We start from the raw sequence: 16,448 nt of genomic DNA on the forward strand, positions 1-16,448 counted from the left end.
ACTTATTATTTATTAATTAACTAATTTATTTTTTGGCTGTGTTGGGTCTTCATTGCTGCACACAGGCTTTCCCTAGTTGCGGCGAGCGGCGTGGGGCGCAGGCTTCTCATTGCGGTGGCCTTTCTTGTTGTGGAGCCAGGATCTAGAGCGCAGGCTCAGTAGTTGTGGTGCACGGGCTTAGTTGCTCTGCGGCATGTGGGATCTTCCCGGACCAGGGCTCGAACCCGTGTCCCCTGCATTGGCAGGTGGATTCCCAACCACGGTGCCACCAGGCAAGTGCCTAAAACTTATTTTAAGAAGTAAAATGAAAAAGAAGGCAAAGCTGTTCTGATTGAGACAGGACTGGGGAGCCCAGATGCCCCAGTGTGGCCCTGCCAGGCATTCCCTGAAGATGTTCTTTAGAACCCCTAGGGCTTCCCAGGGCTGGGTTCAATAAGCCACTAACCAAACCTTTTGATTTTACAAACAGGAGCAACAACAGTAACTGCCATTTATTGATAATTTACAGTGTGATAGGTGTTCTGTCTTACTGCTAATTATTATAATAACCCTGTAGATTCAGTTTCATAATGTTCATAGTATAGATTAATAAATTAAGGCTCAGAGTATTTAGTTAACTTCACTGAAGTCATCCTGATGGAACCAGGAATTGAACCCAGAGCCAGATCTTTCTTGGTCTGTGTTCTCCCCTTAGAGAAAGGGTCCTTATCAAATTCTTTCAGTTTCTGTGACACAGTTTTCCTGATTTCTGCCGACTTCTCTGACTGCTCCTCTTGTCTCCTTTGCCCGCCTCTTACCCTCTGCCTGCCATGTAATGTTGAATCAGTCCTATGACTATCTCCTCTTGCTGTCTTTTCTTTTCCTAGGGAGGCTCATTCACTACCTTGGCCTCAGTTAACATCTGTGTATCAGAGCTTCCACACTTAACATCTTTAGCTCATATCATTCCTCTAAGCTCCAGACCCACATGCCCAGTTGCTCCCTCAAACCTTTTCTCAGCATCTCAAAAGCACATTACATTCAGCTCAAGATTTCCCCTCAATTCTGGTCCTTCCTTATTTTTTCCCATTTTTGTTTATGGTGCCACCAACTTGTCCATGGTGTTTAAGTCAGAAACTTCAGAATTTTCCTTGAATTGCTTCATTCCCTCATTTCCCACCCTGCCAGTCAAATCCTGGTGATCTTTTTTCTCTGAAGTATTTCTGTAAGCCATCCATTTTCCCACCCCACAGCCACTGTCATAGTCTGGTCATGTCGCTGTTGGCTGACATTATTGCAGTGGTCTCCCAATTTTCCCCAGTCTTTCTGTTTCCCCCTGATATGCAGCCTCATTGCAGCCAGTCTGAGCTTTTGAAAGTGCCCATGTGATGTTTGAATCCTGGCTCCACCACTCACTAGTTATGTGAGCTTGGCAGGCTGCTAAGTCTTTCCAAACCTTAGTTTCCTCATCTGTAAAATGGTTATATAATTCTTACCTCATGTACTTGTTCTAAGAATTAAATGTGGTAGTAGGTGCCCGGCATCACTGTTAGTGATGATGGTAGAGATGATCATACTCTGCTCAAAACTTTTTCAGGGCTTCCTGTTGCCCTTAAAGTCCAAAACTCTTGTCACACTTCCTTGGTGCCCAGTCTCCTTAATCCCTCAAATGTGCTGTGCCCCCTCCTTCTTGAGGGTCTTCACCTAAGTAGTCTTCTCCTCACAGTAGAAGTGTTGTGTCTTTAAATAGTTAATGGAAGTTAACTCATTCTTCAGATCTCACCCAGCCCCCAAATCTTCTCTTATCTTTTACTACCTTGGATTTATAGCTTTTATCCCTGTTTGCAGTTATAATTGTGTATGTTTGTTGCTGTTGGGATTAATGACTCTCTTATCCACCGTTATCTGTCTTATCTACCTTCATATGGAGACAGACCATGTTTATTATAGCCACCTGCCATGGTATCTCTGTCAGGGAGCTTAATGCCTGCTACTAACTAAAGATCTTTCTTCCGTCAGTGAGGGCTTATACTTCAGTATTTTTTTTCTGTTCTCCAATGTTTGGTTAAGTTTATTTTTCAACAGCACTGCCTCCTTTGTGGGTAGAATTGTCTGAAATGGACTCTTTCATGTTAATTACTCGTTCTTGTTCTTGATGGAGAGAACTCCCAAGGTAGCCGGAGCCCTCTCAGAATCTGTCATTCTTCTGGTATTGAAATAGGCTAGGGGTTCGTTTTTCCGCCTAGGATAAAGTGCTGTTCTTGTGTTCCTGTAGGTTTTGTGTTTTTGTGGCACTTGTCTGTACGTTGGGATTCATATTTTCTTTTGCTTAAGTCTGTATAAGAAATATGACATATTTTAGGTCCACTAACGTCATCAAATGTTCCTTTGTGAACCTCTCATTTAAGTTTTCTTGTTTTTGTTTAGATACCTTGGGTTAAGCAAGTAGGTTTATTTAAAAAGCCAATTTTCCTTATAATATGGGGATCAAAGAATGTGTTCTTAAAAGCTGTCAGAAAAAAAGAATTATATAAGCATCTATCCCAATTCATAAGTTTAGTTTAAAAATATTTTAAACATTAGTAATGAATCAGGTATCCCTGTGTTACTTTTTTGTTTCTCAAATACCTGAGAGAAAAAAGAAGCCTGCTTATTTATTTATTTTCCAATAAATATGAAAGGGATAGAAAGGAAATTCTTGAAACTGTTGATTATTGTTGCTTTCAGATTTTCAGTGTCCTTATCTCTAAGATCATTTTTATAGGAATCTTTGACATCAAAATTTTGGTACTGAGATTAAAGTAGTTGTATTTTGTGGGGATTCTCAGGGAAAGATGCCATTTTAGGAAGTAGGGTGAGCGGAGAGAAATTAGGATTCTTTCCAATCTTTTCTGTTTCTTCTCTCATTCCTTCTTTCAGAGAGAAAAGATCCTATGGATAGAATTTGTGCTTTTTAAAAAAAATTCTCAAGCCTTACAGCGATACTTGGGCTCTGCTAATTAAAGTAGCTTCATAAGTAATAACTTTCTTTGAAAACACTGTCTTTATTCCTTATGGATGGAATTGAATGCACAATCATTTAGCTTTTCTTTTTTTTTTTTTTTTTTTAAAGTAACAACCCAATCCATTTCCACCAAAAATTTCCTTCTAGGAAAGTGGTTTTATGATTAATGGAAAGTGTTATATGATTAATGGTTCTGTAGATATGAAAGTTATAGGCTGGATATCTGCTCCCTTTTATCATCTGTGTCATGCATCTTGTTTATAGTAAATTGAAAAAGGTACATTTAAATGACCAGTAAGGTTGAAGACACGCTCTACTACCTGGCAGTTTCATTTCTGTGTGTCTCCTTGAGAGAAACTTTTGCACATGTGCACAAGGAGACAGGTAGATGTACATGTGCTTGTCGTAACAGTGAAAAAAGTGGAAAAACATCTAACTGTTCCTCAAGTAGGTGAGTGGGTAAGTTGGTATTTATTCACAAAATGGAATATGAGTACACAGTCCCTTTCTCCAAAATACTTAGGGCACATGTATGTTGGAATTTAGATGTTTTTCAGATTTTGAAAGGTAATCCAGTACATAAACTGTATATTGTGTAATACTCCCATTGGGATCTGGACAATACCCAGTAATCAAACATATTAAATCTGTAGCAAAACTTAGGAATATTCATATTAAATTGGATAAATAAATGGTAAATAGCCTCATAGCAGTTTAGTCAGGTTTTTCCATTAAGCTTGGAGAAAAATTTAAGTCTTTTTAAAGCTCTTTGGATTTTAGAATTTTGGATAAGGAATTGTGAAACCTGTATTATACAGTTCATAAATGTGAACGAGCTAGAGTTATGTATATCAGTGTGGAGAAATCTCAAACACGTTTTTAAAAAATTGAAGTATTGTTGACATATTATATTAGTTTCAATATTTTGCTATTGGGATACATTACAAAATGATCAACACACTGGGTCTGGTTAACATCCATCACCACACATAGTTACAAAGAACTTTTTTTTCTTGGGATGAGAACTTTTAAGATCTAGTCTCTTAGCAACTTTCAAATATGTAATACAGTGTTATTAACTATAGTCACCATGCTGTACATTATATTCCCAGGACTTATATATTTTTATAACTGGAAGTTTGTACCTTTTGACTCCCTTTACCCATTTCACCCACTCCCTGTCCCCCACCCCTGGCAACCACCAATCTGTTATCTACCTGTGAGCTTGTGGTTCTGCCCCCCCCTCCGAAATGGTAAGATTTTATTTTTTTTTATGGCTGAATAATATCCCATTGTGTATATCTATACACATATGTGTATAGATATACACACCACATTTTCTTTATCCATTCATCCATTGATGGACACTTAGGTTGTTTCTATATCTTGGGTATTATAAATAATGCTGCAGTGAACATGGGGGTGCGGATATCTTTTCGAGTTAGTTATTTTTGTTTTCTTTGGATAAAAACTCAGAAGTGGAATTGCTGGATCTAATGGCAGTTCTATTTTTAAGTTTTTGAGGAACCTCCATTACTGTTTCCTATAGTGGCTATACCAGTTTACATTCTCAGACACATTATGTTGAGTAACATGAGCAATTTGCAAAGAGAATCAAGAACAGATGACATCACTTCTGTGAATTTTAAATAAGCAACAGTGAGGGGTGGGGGAGAGAGAGAGAGAGATCTGAAACAAATAAGGCAAATTGTTGATGGTGATTTCCATACGTTGTTGTATATTTGAATGAGTCTCTGTAGCCCCGAGCTTCTGCTTTCTTCTCTAACCTTTTTAAGAATGCAGGGTTACAATTGAATTAGGTGATAGAGCATAATACATGCTGGGACTGGAAGTGTTCTTAAAATCAACTAAATTATCCTTCTTTCTTTTAAGTGAAGTCATTCCTACTTGTTAAGAAATTTTCTTGAATATTTATTTACTTTTCCCTTTTCTGACCTATGTCTGTTACTTTTTTCTCTTTTAATATATTTATTTTTTGTTGGAGTATAGTTTACATACAGCAAAATACATGGATCTTCCGTATCATAGTTCCATGAGTTTTGACAAATGCCAGTAGTCGTATAATGCAGTCTTACGAAGATATAGAACATTTCCATCATCCCATAAAGTTCCCTTGAGCTCCTTCCCAATCAGTATTTTCCCTGCCCCGAACACATAGATAGTGTTCTAATTCCTTTCACTTTAGATTAGTTTTGCCTGCTCTAGAACCTCCTATACATGGAACCATATAGTCTGTACTCTGTTGTGTTTGGCTTCTTTTGCTCAGTGTACTATATATTTTTTTTAAAGTTTATTCGTGTTGTTGCATGTATCCATAGTCATCCTAATATTGAGTAGTTTTCATTGCATGGATACTGCATAATTAATTTATCCATTCTCCTGTTGATGGGGTTGTTTCCAGTTTTGGCTCTTATGAATAAAGCGGTTGTAAACATTTTTATACAGATGTGTTTGTGGCCATGTTTTTATTTCTCTTGCGGAAGTATCTAGGAGTGGAATCGCTGGGTCATAGGGTAAGTGCATGTTTAACTTTCCCCTAAAAGTATGCAGTCAGCTGAAGTGAAGTGAAAGATTTTGTGGTCATAGACCTAAGTATTCAAATTGAAAATACAACGCGATGAGTAAATATGGATGTAGGAGATGAATGAAAATAATGGTAACACATGTATTTATTGGAGTTTATGTGATAAAATTGGTGAGAGTCGAGAAAACAAATGTATTTTCCTTTTAAATACCCCGTGAAGATCCCATATGGTTTTATTTCTTCTCAACATGATGTTAAAACATGAAGCAATCTTTTGTATTGTCTGTTTACTACCTAAATTGATTTTCAAAAAAATTTTATTAATTTTTGAAGATTTCTTTTATCTACTTAACATTTTTACAGAAGCATGTGCAAAAGAGTCTTTGATATGCCTTATTTGATGGTTGCCATGGAAAAATTAAGGGATTGTATACAAAAAAAAATATTTATACCTTGGTGTTTTGCTTTTGAAACAATTATGATTTTCTCCATAATAGTTTGACTTTTTATTGTTATTTTATCCCCAGATGCTTCTTTAGTTTTATTTATCAAGATTCTCTTTCTCTCTCTTTTTAATTACACTTTTTAAAGATTTGTTCCTTGTAGAGAAATGCAGTTAAATTTTATATGTTGATCTTATATGCGCCAGGCTTGCTAAACTCTTTTTTTAAAAAATATTTAATTATTTATTTGTTTTATTTTTGGCTGCGTCAGGTCTTAGTTGCTGCACGCGGGATATTCCTTGCGGCATGTAGGATCTTTCGTTGCGGTGCGCGGGCTCCAGAGCGCGTGGGCTCTGGTGGGCTCTGTAGTTGTGGCACGTGAGCTGAGTTGCCCCGTGGCATGTGGGATGCAGAACCCACGTCCTCTGCATTAGAAGGTGGATTCTTAAATTTATTTATTTTATTTATTTATTTATGGCTGTGTTGGATCTTCGTTTCTGTGCGAGGGCTTTCTCTAGTTGCGGCAAGTGGGGGCCACTCTTCATCGCGGTGCGCGGGCCTCTCTCATTATCGCGGCCTCTCTCGTTGCGGAGCACAGGCTCCAGACGTGCAGGCTCAGTAATTGTGGCTCACGGGCCTAGTTGCTCCGCGGCATGTGGGATCTTCCCAGACCAGGGCTCGAACCCGTGTCCCCTGCATTAGCAGGCAGATTCTCAACCACTGCGCCACCAGGGAAGCCCTAGAAGGTGGATTCTTAACCACTGGACCACCAGGGAAGTCCCTTGCTGGACTCTTAATTATACAGATATTTTGTCTAATTTCTTATGAGTTTTCATCCTACAATCTCTGTATAATGACTTTCTTGCTTTCTAATTCTTATACCTTTGGTTTCCTTCTCTTGTCTTAACTGCACTTGATCTTAGTATCTCTAGAACAAAATACAACAGTGGACTGTTGTAGTCTATCAGTTGCCTAGTGTAGATTTGATTTTTACAAGAAAGCCCATTATTAAAGAGGTAAGTCTTGAAAAAAAATGTGAGTAATTTGGTTGGTTTATTCTGGTTAGCTGATGTTCTTTGTATATGTTCTATGCTATTTTCTCCCCAAGACAGAATTATTTATGTAAATAATTTTGATGGGCTTCATTTCAGTTTAACACAGTTTAGTGATAGTGTGTGTGAAAGCATCTTAAACAATGGCAGTGTACAGGAGTGCTTTTCTGTAAGATTGTAAGGTCATGATCTCTTTGTACTCTCCCTCAATATCAGTCTTCCTTGCCTCTACTCTTTCTCTGGAGGAAAAGGGGGGGGAAGAAAGGAAAAAGGAATTCTATAGCTTCTGGAAAGCTTTGGGCACACAGTGACTTCAGTGTTGACATAGCTCTGTGGGACACAGGCATTAGCCCGTTAGCTTTATGCCAGCAGGGACCCCCCCCCCCCCCCCGCCACCTCACAGTCAAGCTGCTGCCTCCGGTGTGTGTTTATTCAGCTGAATCCACTCCCAGTTGTAGCATTGCCAGGGTTAGCTCTTAACATGTTCACAGCTGATAGGTATCGCTTAACTCTTCTTTCTTTACCCTTCTTTCTTCACCCTTCTTCTTGATTTATATACTAGTATTTCAGGGACTAAATCTGGGAATTTTGTTAACCTCATCGACGTCTGTTGCAGGTGCTTGAAACTTTTGGGTTGTAGAGCATGAAGAAAGAAGTGAGGTTGATACTTAAAATGCTGCTAGACTGAACAGTACCTTTATGGTCCCTTGTATTTAATTCTGCCTTTGCTTTCTTAGTACTGAGCATTCTCAAGTTAAACACTATGGAAATGGTTACTATAGGATCCCTCTGCTGGTTGATTTTACTTTTAAGGTTAAAAAAATTTTTATTTTGATGTTATTTTTTAATGGAATGACGTCTTCAATCCTGACATTGCTTAGGATGATATTTTTACTACTGTAATATCTGGTTTGGGATATTATCTTTTCTTCTTTCTGTACTTTTCTTCCTCCACCCATTCCTTCCTCTCTATTTCTGCCTTTTGTTCAGTTTGAGAGTCAGACAGGCTTTCTAGAGGAGGTAATGCCTGATCTAAGGATGAAAGGACAGGTAGGATTTAGCTGGGAGTGAAAGTGAGGGATCGGGTAGAGGATATTCTTTATTTATATTTTATTTATTTATTTATTTATTTATTAAACATCTTTATTGGAGTGTAATTGCTTTACAATGGTGTGTTAGTTTTCTGCTTTGTAACGAAGTGAATCAGTTATACATATACATATACTCTTTAAGTAGAGGTTAAGGGGTAAGTAAATGGTATGGGAGTTTGGGTAACTGGAAGCTATTTGGAATTTCTAGAACTTGTACTAAAATCAGTTTATTGTCACTTGAGTTGTTGTCTTGATGAGCACACAATAATAGAATGTATTATGACCTCGGGACTTCCCCATTTTGATAGTATTTTTGTTTATTCTTTAATTTCTCCTCTGGGTTATGCTGGCATAAAGTCAGATGTTCTTTTTTCTCTCCTGGATTCAGTAGCAGAGAGTAGCTGCTAGGAATCTGGAATAATTGCTTGTTCATTTTCTTGACTCTGACATCTTTTTTAGAGGAGAATAAGCTCAAAGTAGCATTCATTTAAACAATTTAATCTATCCATTTGAATTCTGCTATGGTTGTTTCTTGCATTGTAGTATGTCTCTTGCTGGTGTTTATTTAGATCAGTCTGAGAACTTGGTTTTGGTTTAATATTTGAGAGTTTACAGTGTGCTTTGCTGCACAGAAAATAAATCCTTGTCAGCAACTGAAAGAATCAACGGAAAGAATACTAGACTAATGATCAGACGAAATGAACTACCTAGAGGCTCTTGCTTTGTCTCAGTCTTGGAGGTTCAGACTCATTAAAAAACTTTGAGTTTCTTCTAAAATGATAGAAATTAGAATACTTTCTTTTCATATTAAAGATTCATGAATCCAAATCATAGTGATCTTATAGAATCTGAACTTCATTCGAGTATGTTGCATATATAATAAGTGCTTTTATGTGTCCCATTTCTCGTTCTTGAATATTCTTAATTTAAAAGTTATAATAAGGTATAGTGCTGGTGTGTGAGTGTGTATATATAGTTATTAAGTTTTACCACTTTGTAAGCTCTGTTTTTGGATAAGAACTCTATCCTACACTTTTGGTGTATGTTGTATAGTATTAAAAGTATAAAAGATTCTTGTTGACAGTTAATTATTTGAAAATGCTTCTCTTCACTTCAGATCAAACACAAATAAATCCAGAGTGTATAATTAACATTTTTTTAAAAATTAGGATTGCATTTAGTATTTTGGCCAGTTTGTATTTGAGATAGAATTTTTTGTGTGTTAGCTGGTAAGGAACTAATTGTTACAGAATAAGAGTAATTCTCTCTGTTATAGGGGAAAGATATAATTTTCCAGGGACTTGATTTGCATCTACTATCCAGTAGCCATTTACTTTCAAAATAATGCGTGAAAATTTGTTTTTGTCAATCTTTCATCAAAAATTTATTGATCACTTACTATACCAAACACTGTGCCGTGCCCTAGAGTAACAAGATGAAAGTCCCAAGTTCTAGAAAGTTTTTCTTGAAGACAGATACAAAGAAATAAATTGCAGATTGGGCTGGTAAGTGCTCTTCTTAGGGACACATACGGTACAGCACAAATCAGAACATCACAGAGCCTGAGGATCGACTTGGGTGATGTTAGTAAGAATTATTATAAACTCTTTTGCATCTTGCATTGATAAAGTTTCCTCAATGTATGTATTTACATGTTTCAGAAAAAAAATCGTTCTTAATTTAACATAATAGGATGCAGTACTGGTATTTTTTCTAATGGTTATCTTGACAAATAGTGCATTGAACTCTCTGGGATACAGTATAATGTTTGTGATGATGACCGTTTTCATGTATCCATAATATTCTTTTTCTGTAACTAAAAATAGCTCTAGACTCCTTGGTTCTGTCATTTTAGAAATCAGGATAAACTGGATCAAAGCGTTCTCTTGTTCAGAGAAACTAATGGAAGTTTTGCCTCAGAAGAGCTTCTGATATTTGTCTAAAATATATGAAGCATTGTTGTGATGTTTTGTTGTTTTTGAGATGTATTTTTCTAAAAAATGATCATAAACCCTATCAGAGATTTAAGAATTTTCATTACTATTGTTCACAACATCCTACCATTTCATTGAGATACAGCTTGGTGTAATTTTAGTACAATCCTTGGACTAAATTTTAAGCAGTTATTCTTCCAGTCTTCCAGCTCAAGCTGAGTGTTAGAGTGAGCAGAAGTAGACTAGTGAGTGTTGGTGTACAATTTGGCATGTGAGAAGTGTGAGATCATTTTGGAGAGTGTCATGAGCAGAATTCCCAAATAGAAATTTTCCTAATATCTGACAACTGAGATTGTCCTGCTAAATTCAGCATGTGTTTTTGGTCGGTCATGGTAAATGTCTGTGATATGTGCAGATATGCTCCCTTTATCTTCAGTATGAATGTGCTAGAGAAAGAGCAGCCTGGCTTATTGCCTGCTGCTTCTTTCTTCTCCCAGGGGAGTTGGCAGGAATTTTAGTAAAGTGAATCTAGCTTGAATGTAGCCTAAAGAAGGGGTGCTGATTCCCATTTCAATGGAGAAAATTGCTGTGTAGCCTTCTCGGCTACCAGTCAGAGCATCATTTTAATTCTGTATTCTAGTAAAATGGGTGCAAGCAGAGCTGAAGAAGCAGAGCTGAAGAAGCAGGGCACATTAGTCGTTGTATTTCCTTTCTTCACCAAAACAGTGCTTGCCATACTAGTATAATCACAAGTGCTAAAGTGTATGTGAGACTGTTAGCTGTCATCAACATCTGTTTCTCCTGATTTGAATGAATTTGGTGATGAGTGTCCAGAAAAGGAGGGACAGTTGTACCTAGAAATCAGTTTCATTGTTGAATTTAACTTCTGATATTTCCCTGTGGGATAAACTTGCTCAGAATTTATTTGGATTTTTTGACTTCCAAAGGTAACGAATGAAACTGGAGGTTGATTATAGGCTTCAGAGAATTAGCAATTTGACACATCTTTTTATTAAGGATTTTGAACTCCAACAACTGTTGAGAATCTTTACAGCATGATGCGGGTAGTTAAATTTATTTAAAGAATCATATTCATGAATTCAAATACCTGATAATTTTATTGTAAATTTATTTTTCGTAAGAAAAAGCCAGTGCTTTTCGAGAGTTTGAAGACTGCCATAATTGAAAGTTCACTACTTGCTAAGCATAATACCAAAACCAGAAACTGTAAAAGAAGAGGTTCTTATCTTTGCACTAAAAAAATTCTGTATTTAAGTTGCCATAAACTATGTTAAAAGAAAAATGACAGATTTGGAAATATATTTGTAACATGCACAGCAGGCAAAAGGTGGTTTTCCAAATATAAAAAGATCTTAAAGTGGATTAGGAGAAAGGTTAAATGTCCCCAAAACAAAATGAGCAAAGAACAAGAACAGATGAGTCACAAAGGAAGGAATACAAAGCGTCTGTAGATATGTGAATAGATATTCAGTCTTACTGGTAATCGAAGGAAAGCCCAAAAAAGAAAGAGAAGAAGGAAAATACCCAGTTGTCAAAGGTATAGGAAAGTGCTCAGACATCGTTTGGTGGAAGTTTAAATCTGTACAGACCCTTTTAGAGATAATTTGTTGTGTGTATTAAAATCATAACTGCATACCCTCTGATCCAGGAATTCCACCTTTCAGAATTTATCTCCAGGAAAAATTTGGATAAATGTGCAGAGATACACATGTGAAGGTGCCTGTTATAATAGTGGAAAATGAGAACCAAACTAAATATTTATCAATAGTTATAAGTAAATTATTTAATATCAACACGTTGGAATTCTATGGCAGGCATATTTTTTCCCCAGTGTTTAAAATCGTTGTAAAATACAGCTTACATTCACCATGTTAAATTTACCATCTTAACCAATTTTCAGGTGTACAGTTCATAAGGTACATTCATACTGTTGTGCAGCCATCACCACCATCCATCTCCACAATTCTTCATCCTGTAAAACTGAATCTCTGCACCCATCAAACAGTCACTCCCTGTCTCCCGTCTCCCGTCTCCCCAGCCCCTGGCAACCACTCTTGTGCTTCCTGTCTCTGTGAGGTAGACTGCTCTAGGGACCTCATGTAAGTGGACTCGTGTAATATTTGTCTTTTGTGACGGGCTTATTTCATTTGGCATAGTGTCCATCCATGTGGCAGCGTGTGGCAGCATTTCTTTCCTTTTTGAGGCTGAAAAATATCATTAGGCATTTTTTTTAATTTAATTTTTGGGTGGGTAGTACATACATTTAGTTCAAATTCAAGAGGAGGGAGGGTTAGGAGGAGAGAAAGATGGGAAGTGGCTGGGAAGTGACTGCAGATGTATATGGGATTTCTCTTAAGGGGTGATGGCAGTGTTCTAGAATTAGATAGTAGTGATCAATGTATAACTTTTAATATGCTGAAAACTGCTGACTTACACACTTTAAACTGGTGAACTTTATGGCATGTTTGAATTATGTCTCAATAAAACTATTATTAAAAACTTTTCAATGTCAGTTACACCTCAGTTAAAAAAATTTTTATGCGGAATATAATAAAGTTTTCTTACATGTTGTCCCCCAGTGATTCCAGTTCGTTCCTCCCTTCCTCCCGTCTTGTCTTCCTCTGTTCCCCCAAATAACCATTAATTATTACTTGTGTAACATTACAGAAGTATTTTTATTTCTTATGATATTTTTTATTTATAGTAAATAGTAAATATTTATTGTTCCCTCCCTTTTAACCAAAGTGGTAGCAAATTGAACACAGCCAAGCAGGCATCTCTGAAGTCTTTTCTCTTATTTTTAAAGGTAAAAATGTCCCTTTTTATTGATTACTTGCTTACTGTAGGGGATTTAGATAGTACAAAAAAGTATGAAGAAAAATGTAAAATCTACCCATACCCAGACACTGGTAATAGTTTGCATCCTTTTAGACTTTTCTCTGCATGTTTATACTTTTTAAAAATTAGAATCGCAGTCATCCTATACTTGCTATTATATATCTGCTTTTTTTACTCTTAATATGTTGTAACTGTAGTTTTTATCAGTAAATATAAATCTACATTTAAAAAAATTGATGCATAGTATTAAACTGGGTGGACATTTCTCATTTACTTAACTCATCACCTATTAATATCCATTTAGGTTGTTTCTAATTTTGTCGCTGGTATAAACAACAGTGAGCGTCTTTGTACACTTGCCAGATCGTTTCCTTGAGATATTTACTGCTGTTTTGCAGTTTGCCAAAAATTTTAAACAATGTCTGTTTTAACATATATGCCACAAAGATTTCAATGATATTATTAGCTCTGTGAAAAGATGGTGCAGGCATTTATAGCCTCACTTTAAATATGAGGAATCTGAAACCCAGAAAGATGGCAATATGTTCCAAATTAGGTTGCTCTTTAGTGTGAGAGATGGAACTAAAACTCCTGTCTTCTGATTGTGGGTTAGTTTCCTTCCACTGCGGCACACTGCCAGACCTTGAATACCTTGAATACAAAGGGTGATTTTCTATTGTTGCTTCTTCATTTCTAAAAACATGATTCTTGATGTAACTTCCTTTTAGGTTCTCTGTATAATGTTCTAGAATTTATCCATTCAGATTAAAGGTTCATATACCTTCGTTAGGGATACGGGCTAAAGATATACCCTCTGGAACATTTTACTAGCTTATCTGCACTAACATTTTCATTTAATTACTCAAATTACTCACTTATATTGTTATCTTCTTCTGTATAAATAGCACACACAGCCTCAGTTTTTTGTGTTTTGTTTTTTGTTTTTAAAGCTTCAAGTTATCTAATTACCTTTGGGTACTAGCTTCAGTGGGCTGCGAGAATTGCTTTAATTCGAATGCCAGCTCTGTCACTTACTGTGTGATCTTGGGGTGAGTTATTTAAGTCTCTGTGTGCCTGGTGTCATCATCAATAAAATTCAAATAATAGTACATGTGTTATAGTGAGGATTAAATGAATTAACACATAAGGAGTGCTAAGCACATTCTGGCATGCACTCATATGTTTATTATTTAATGTGCTAACTTAATTGTAAAGCACTTAAAAGTCATTTTGTATTTTGCCATCCTTTGTGTTTTTTGGTGAAATTTTTTGTATGATGTGTCCGTATTCCTATAGGTTTCCCCTGCCTTTCCCCACTCCTCACCTTCAGTTCCGTGTAATACCTTCTGCTAATCTGGAACAGTGTCTTTATTTAGTCAAGCAAAGTGAGGAGCTGCCAGACTGACCTTGTTTCCTGTTGGTAATAAACACAAATTAAATTACTGACATTTTACAGATTATCTCAATCAGTTTTAAAGACAGTGTAAAACAGAATAATGTGAATCCTCATTTGCTAAATGCAGGGTTCTGAGAGCTGTGGTAGCTGCTTTCTCATTCCCCGTAGTCTGCTTAATGTTTCTGCTACTTGAGGAGGAAAGCTCATTTGGGTTTTCTTTTTTGTCTTTATACCAGCACATGCAAATGACAGTCCAGGCTCTCCAGGATGAATTGCGGATCCAGAGGGACCTGAACCAGCTGTTTGAACAGGATAGTAACAGTAGGACTGGTGAGCCTTGCGTGGCAGAGCTGACGGAGGAGAACTTTCAGAGGCTGCACACTGAGCATGAGCGGCAGGCCAAGGAGCTGTTCCTCCTTCGAAAGACTCTGGAGGAGATGGAGCTGCGGATTGAGACTCAGAAGCAAACCCTGAACGCTCGGGACGAATCCACAAGAAGCTTCTGGAGATGTTGCAGAGCAAGGGGCTTTCTGCTAAGGCTACTGAGGAGGACCATGAGAGAACAAGGAGACTGGCAGAGGCAGAGATGCATGTCCACCACCTCAAAAGCCTTTTGGAGCAGAAGGAAAAAGAGAACACTCTGTTGAGAGAGGTGAGTGGCCACTTTCTCAGTTGTTATGACTGTCTTTTTTTCCTGAGTAGTCAGCATTTTAACCTAGATAATTTTATATGCTCTCCTGAGCTAGTGCAAGGGAATTTCTTCTTTCTTACCTAAGTTCTGCACTGATTTCTGTTCTGATTTGCTGTCTTGTATGAGATGACATTGGCTGGCATGTATACTGGTTTAATACCTTTCTGGGGTTTTTTTCCCCCCCTCCTGATTTCTGTAGACTCATTTTGTTGCTAGAGGGGCACAGAATTTTCTTGATTTGTTCCTCATCTATTGATTTGTTCATAGAGACACACACAACAAAACCAGAATTAAAGTAGCTGACTACTGCTCAATTTTAAAATATTAATAATTGAAAGTAAGCGATTCCCTCGGTTTCGGTGTGCTTATAAAGTCCTAGGCAGCAGTAATGGATGTTTGCCCTGTGGTTTCCATGGAAACTGTTGCCTTGCTGTAAAAGATCCGTGATAAAAATTATTTGCTGCCCTGGAGGCACAGCTAGAGGGAATGATACAGAGGTATGCTGTCACTTATTTTTAGAGAGGAAACTCAGACTTTAGCTGACCACTGTGTCTACTGATAATTTTTCACTTTTCTATGTAATGCTTCATTTTAAGAAAGCTTAAGTGAAGAATTCATCTTACATTGAATTAAAAAAAAATGACAGCTCTACTTCTCTATATGAGGTCAGAGTCTTCAGATAATTTTCACATTTGGATAGGGGGAAAAAAAATCTCAGAACTATTTTAGTGCGAGTCTGAATAATCCCTTTTTAAATGAAGGGTGAGGAAGGCGGTTAAAAGCAGCAAAACAGCGACTCCCCTGATGATGGCGACGGTCTGTATCTGCTCTCTGCAATATGGTAGCCACTGGCTGCGTGTGACTGTTGAGCAGTTGAAATGTGGTTCGTGTGACTGACGAACTGAAATTTAAATTTCATTTAAATATAACTAATTTAAAATTAAATTTAATTAATCAGATTTAAATTTAAGTATCTCTGTGTAGGTAGTGGCTACTGTATTAGGTAGTGCAGCGATGCATAATGCAGGTAATGTTACCCGCTTTTCTTAATAATTTGTCTTGAACATCTTTCTTTGTCAGTACATGTAGAGTTTTGTAATTTCAGTTGAATTTATAATGTTCTGCTGCATTTATTTATATTTCTTACTGTTGAACATTTAGACTACTGTTAATTTTTCATTATTATAAAACTGTGCTGCACTGAATATCCCTAACCATATATCCCTGTACATTAATTTTTTTCTTTAGTGTAAATTTCCAGAAATGAATTTGCTCAGGGTGTGTACGTTTTCAAAACTCTGAATATCAGTCTTGTCTCCCAGAGTGATTGGACCAGTTTATCCTCCCAGAAGCATATACTGTATTTTTACGGTTAATCTGCAGCTATGTGCGTTACAATCTTCAAATTACTGGACTGTATTGTTTTAGAAAATTTTCTATCAACTACTGTGTTG

The 16,448-nt window shown here is 36.9% G+C and overlaps 1 protein-coding gene across 1 annotated transcript in view; it reads left to right on the plus strand.

Annotated features, from left to right (window-relative positions):
* LOC130706709 (ELKS/Rab6-interacting/CAST family member 1-like) overlaps positions 1–16,448 on the plus strand; it is a 124,554-nt gene that overhangs the window by 61,357 nt on the left and 46,749 nt on the right. The window contains 2 exon segments of the mRNA XM_057539413.1: positions 14,540–14,792; positions 14,795–14,955. Of these exon segments, the coding sequence (XP_057395396.1) occupies positions 14,540–14,792; positions 14,795–14,955 (414 nt within the window).

Source organism: Balaenoptera acutorostrata, unplaced genomic scaffold (assembly GCF_949987535.1).
Source record: "Balaenoptera acutorostrata unplaced genomic scaffold, mBalAcu1.1 scaffold_748, whole genome shotgun sequence".
Classification (NCBI taxonomy): domain Eukaryota; kingdom Metazoa; phylum Chordata; class Mammalia; order Artiodactyla; family Balaenopteridae; genus Balaenoptera; species Balaenoptera acutorostrata.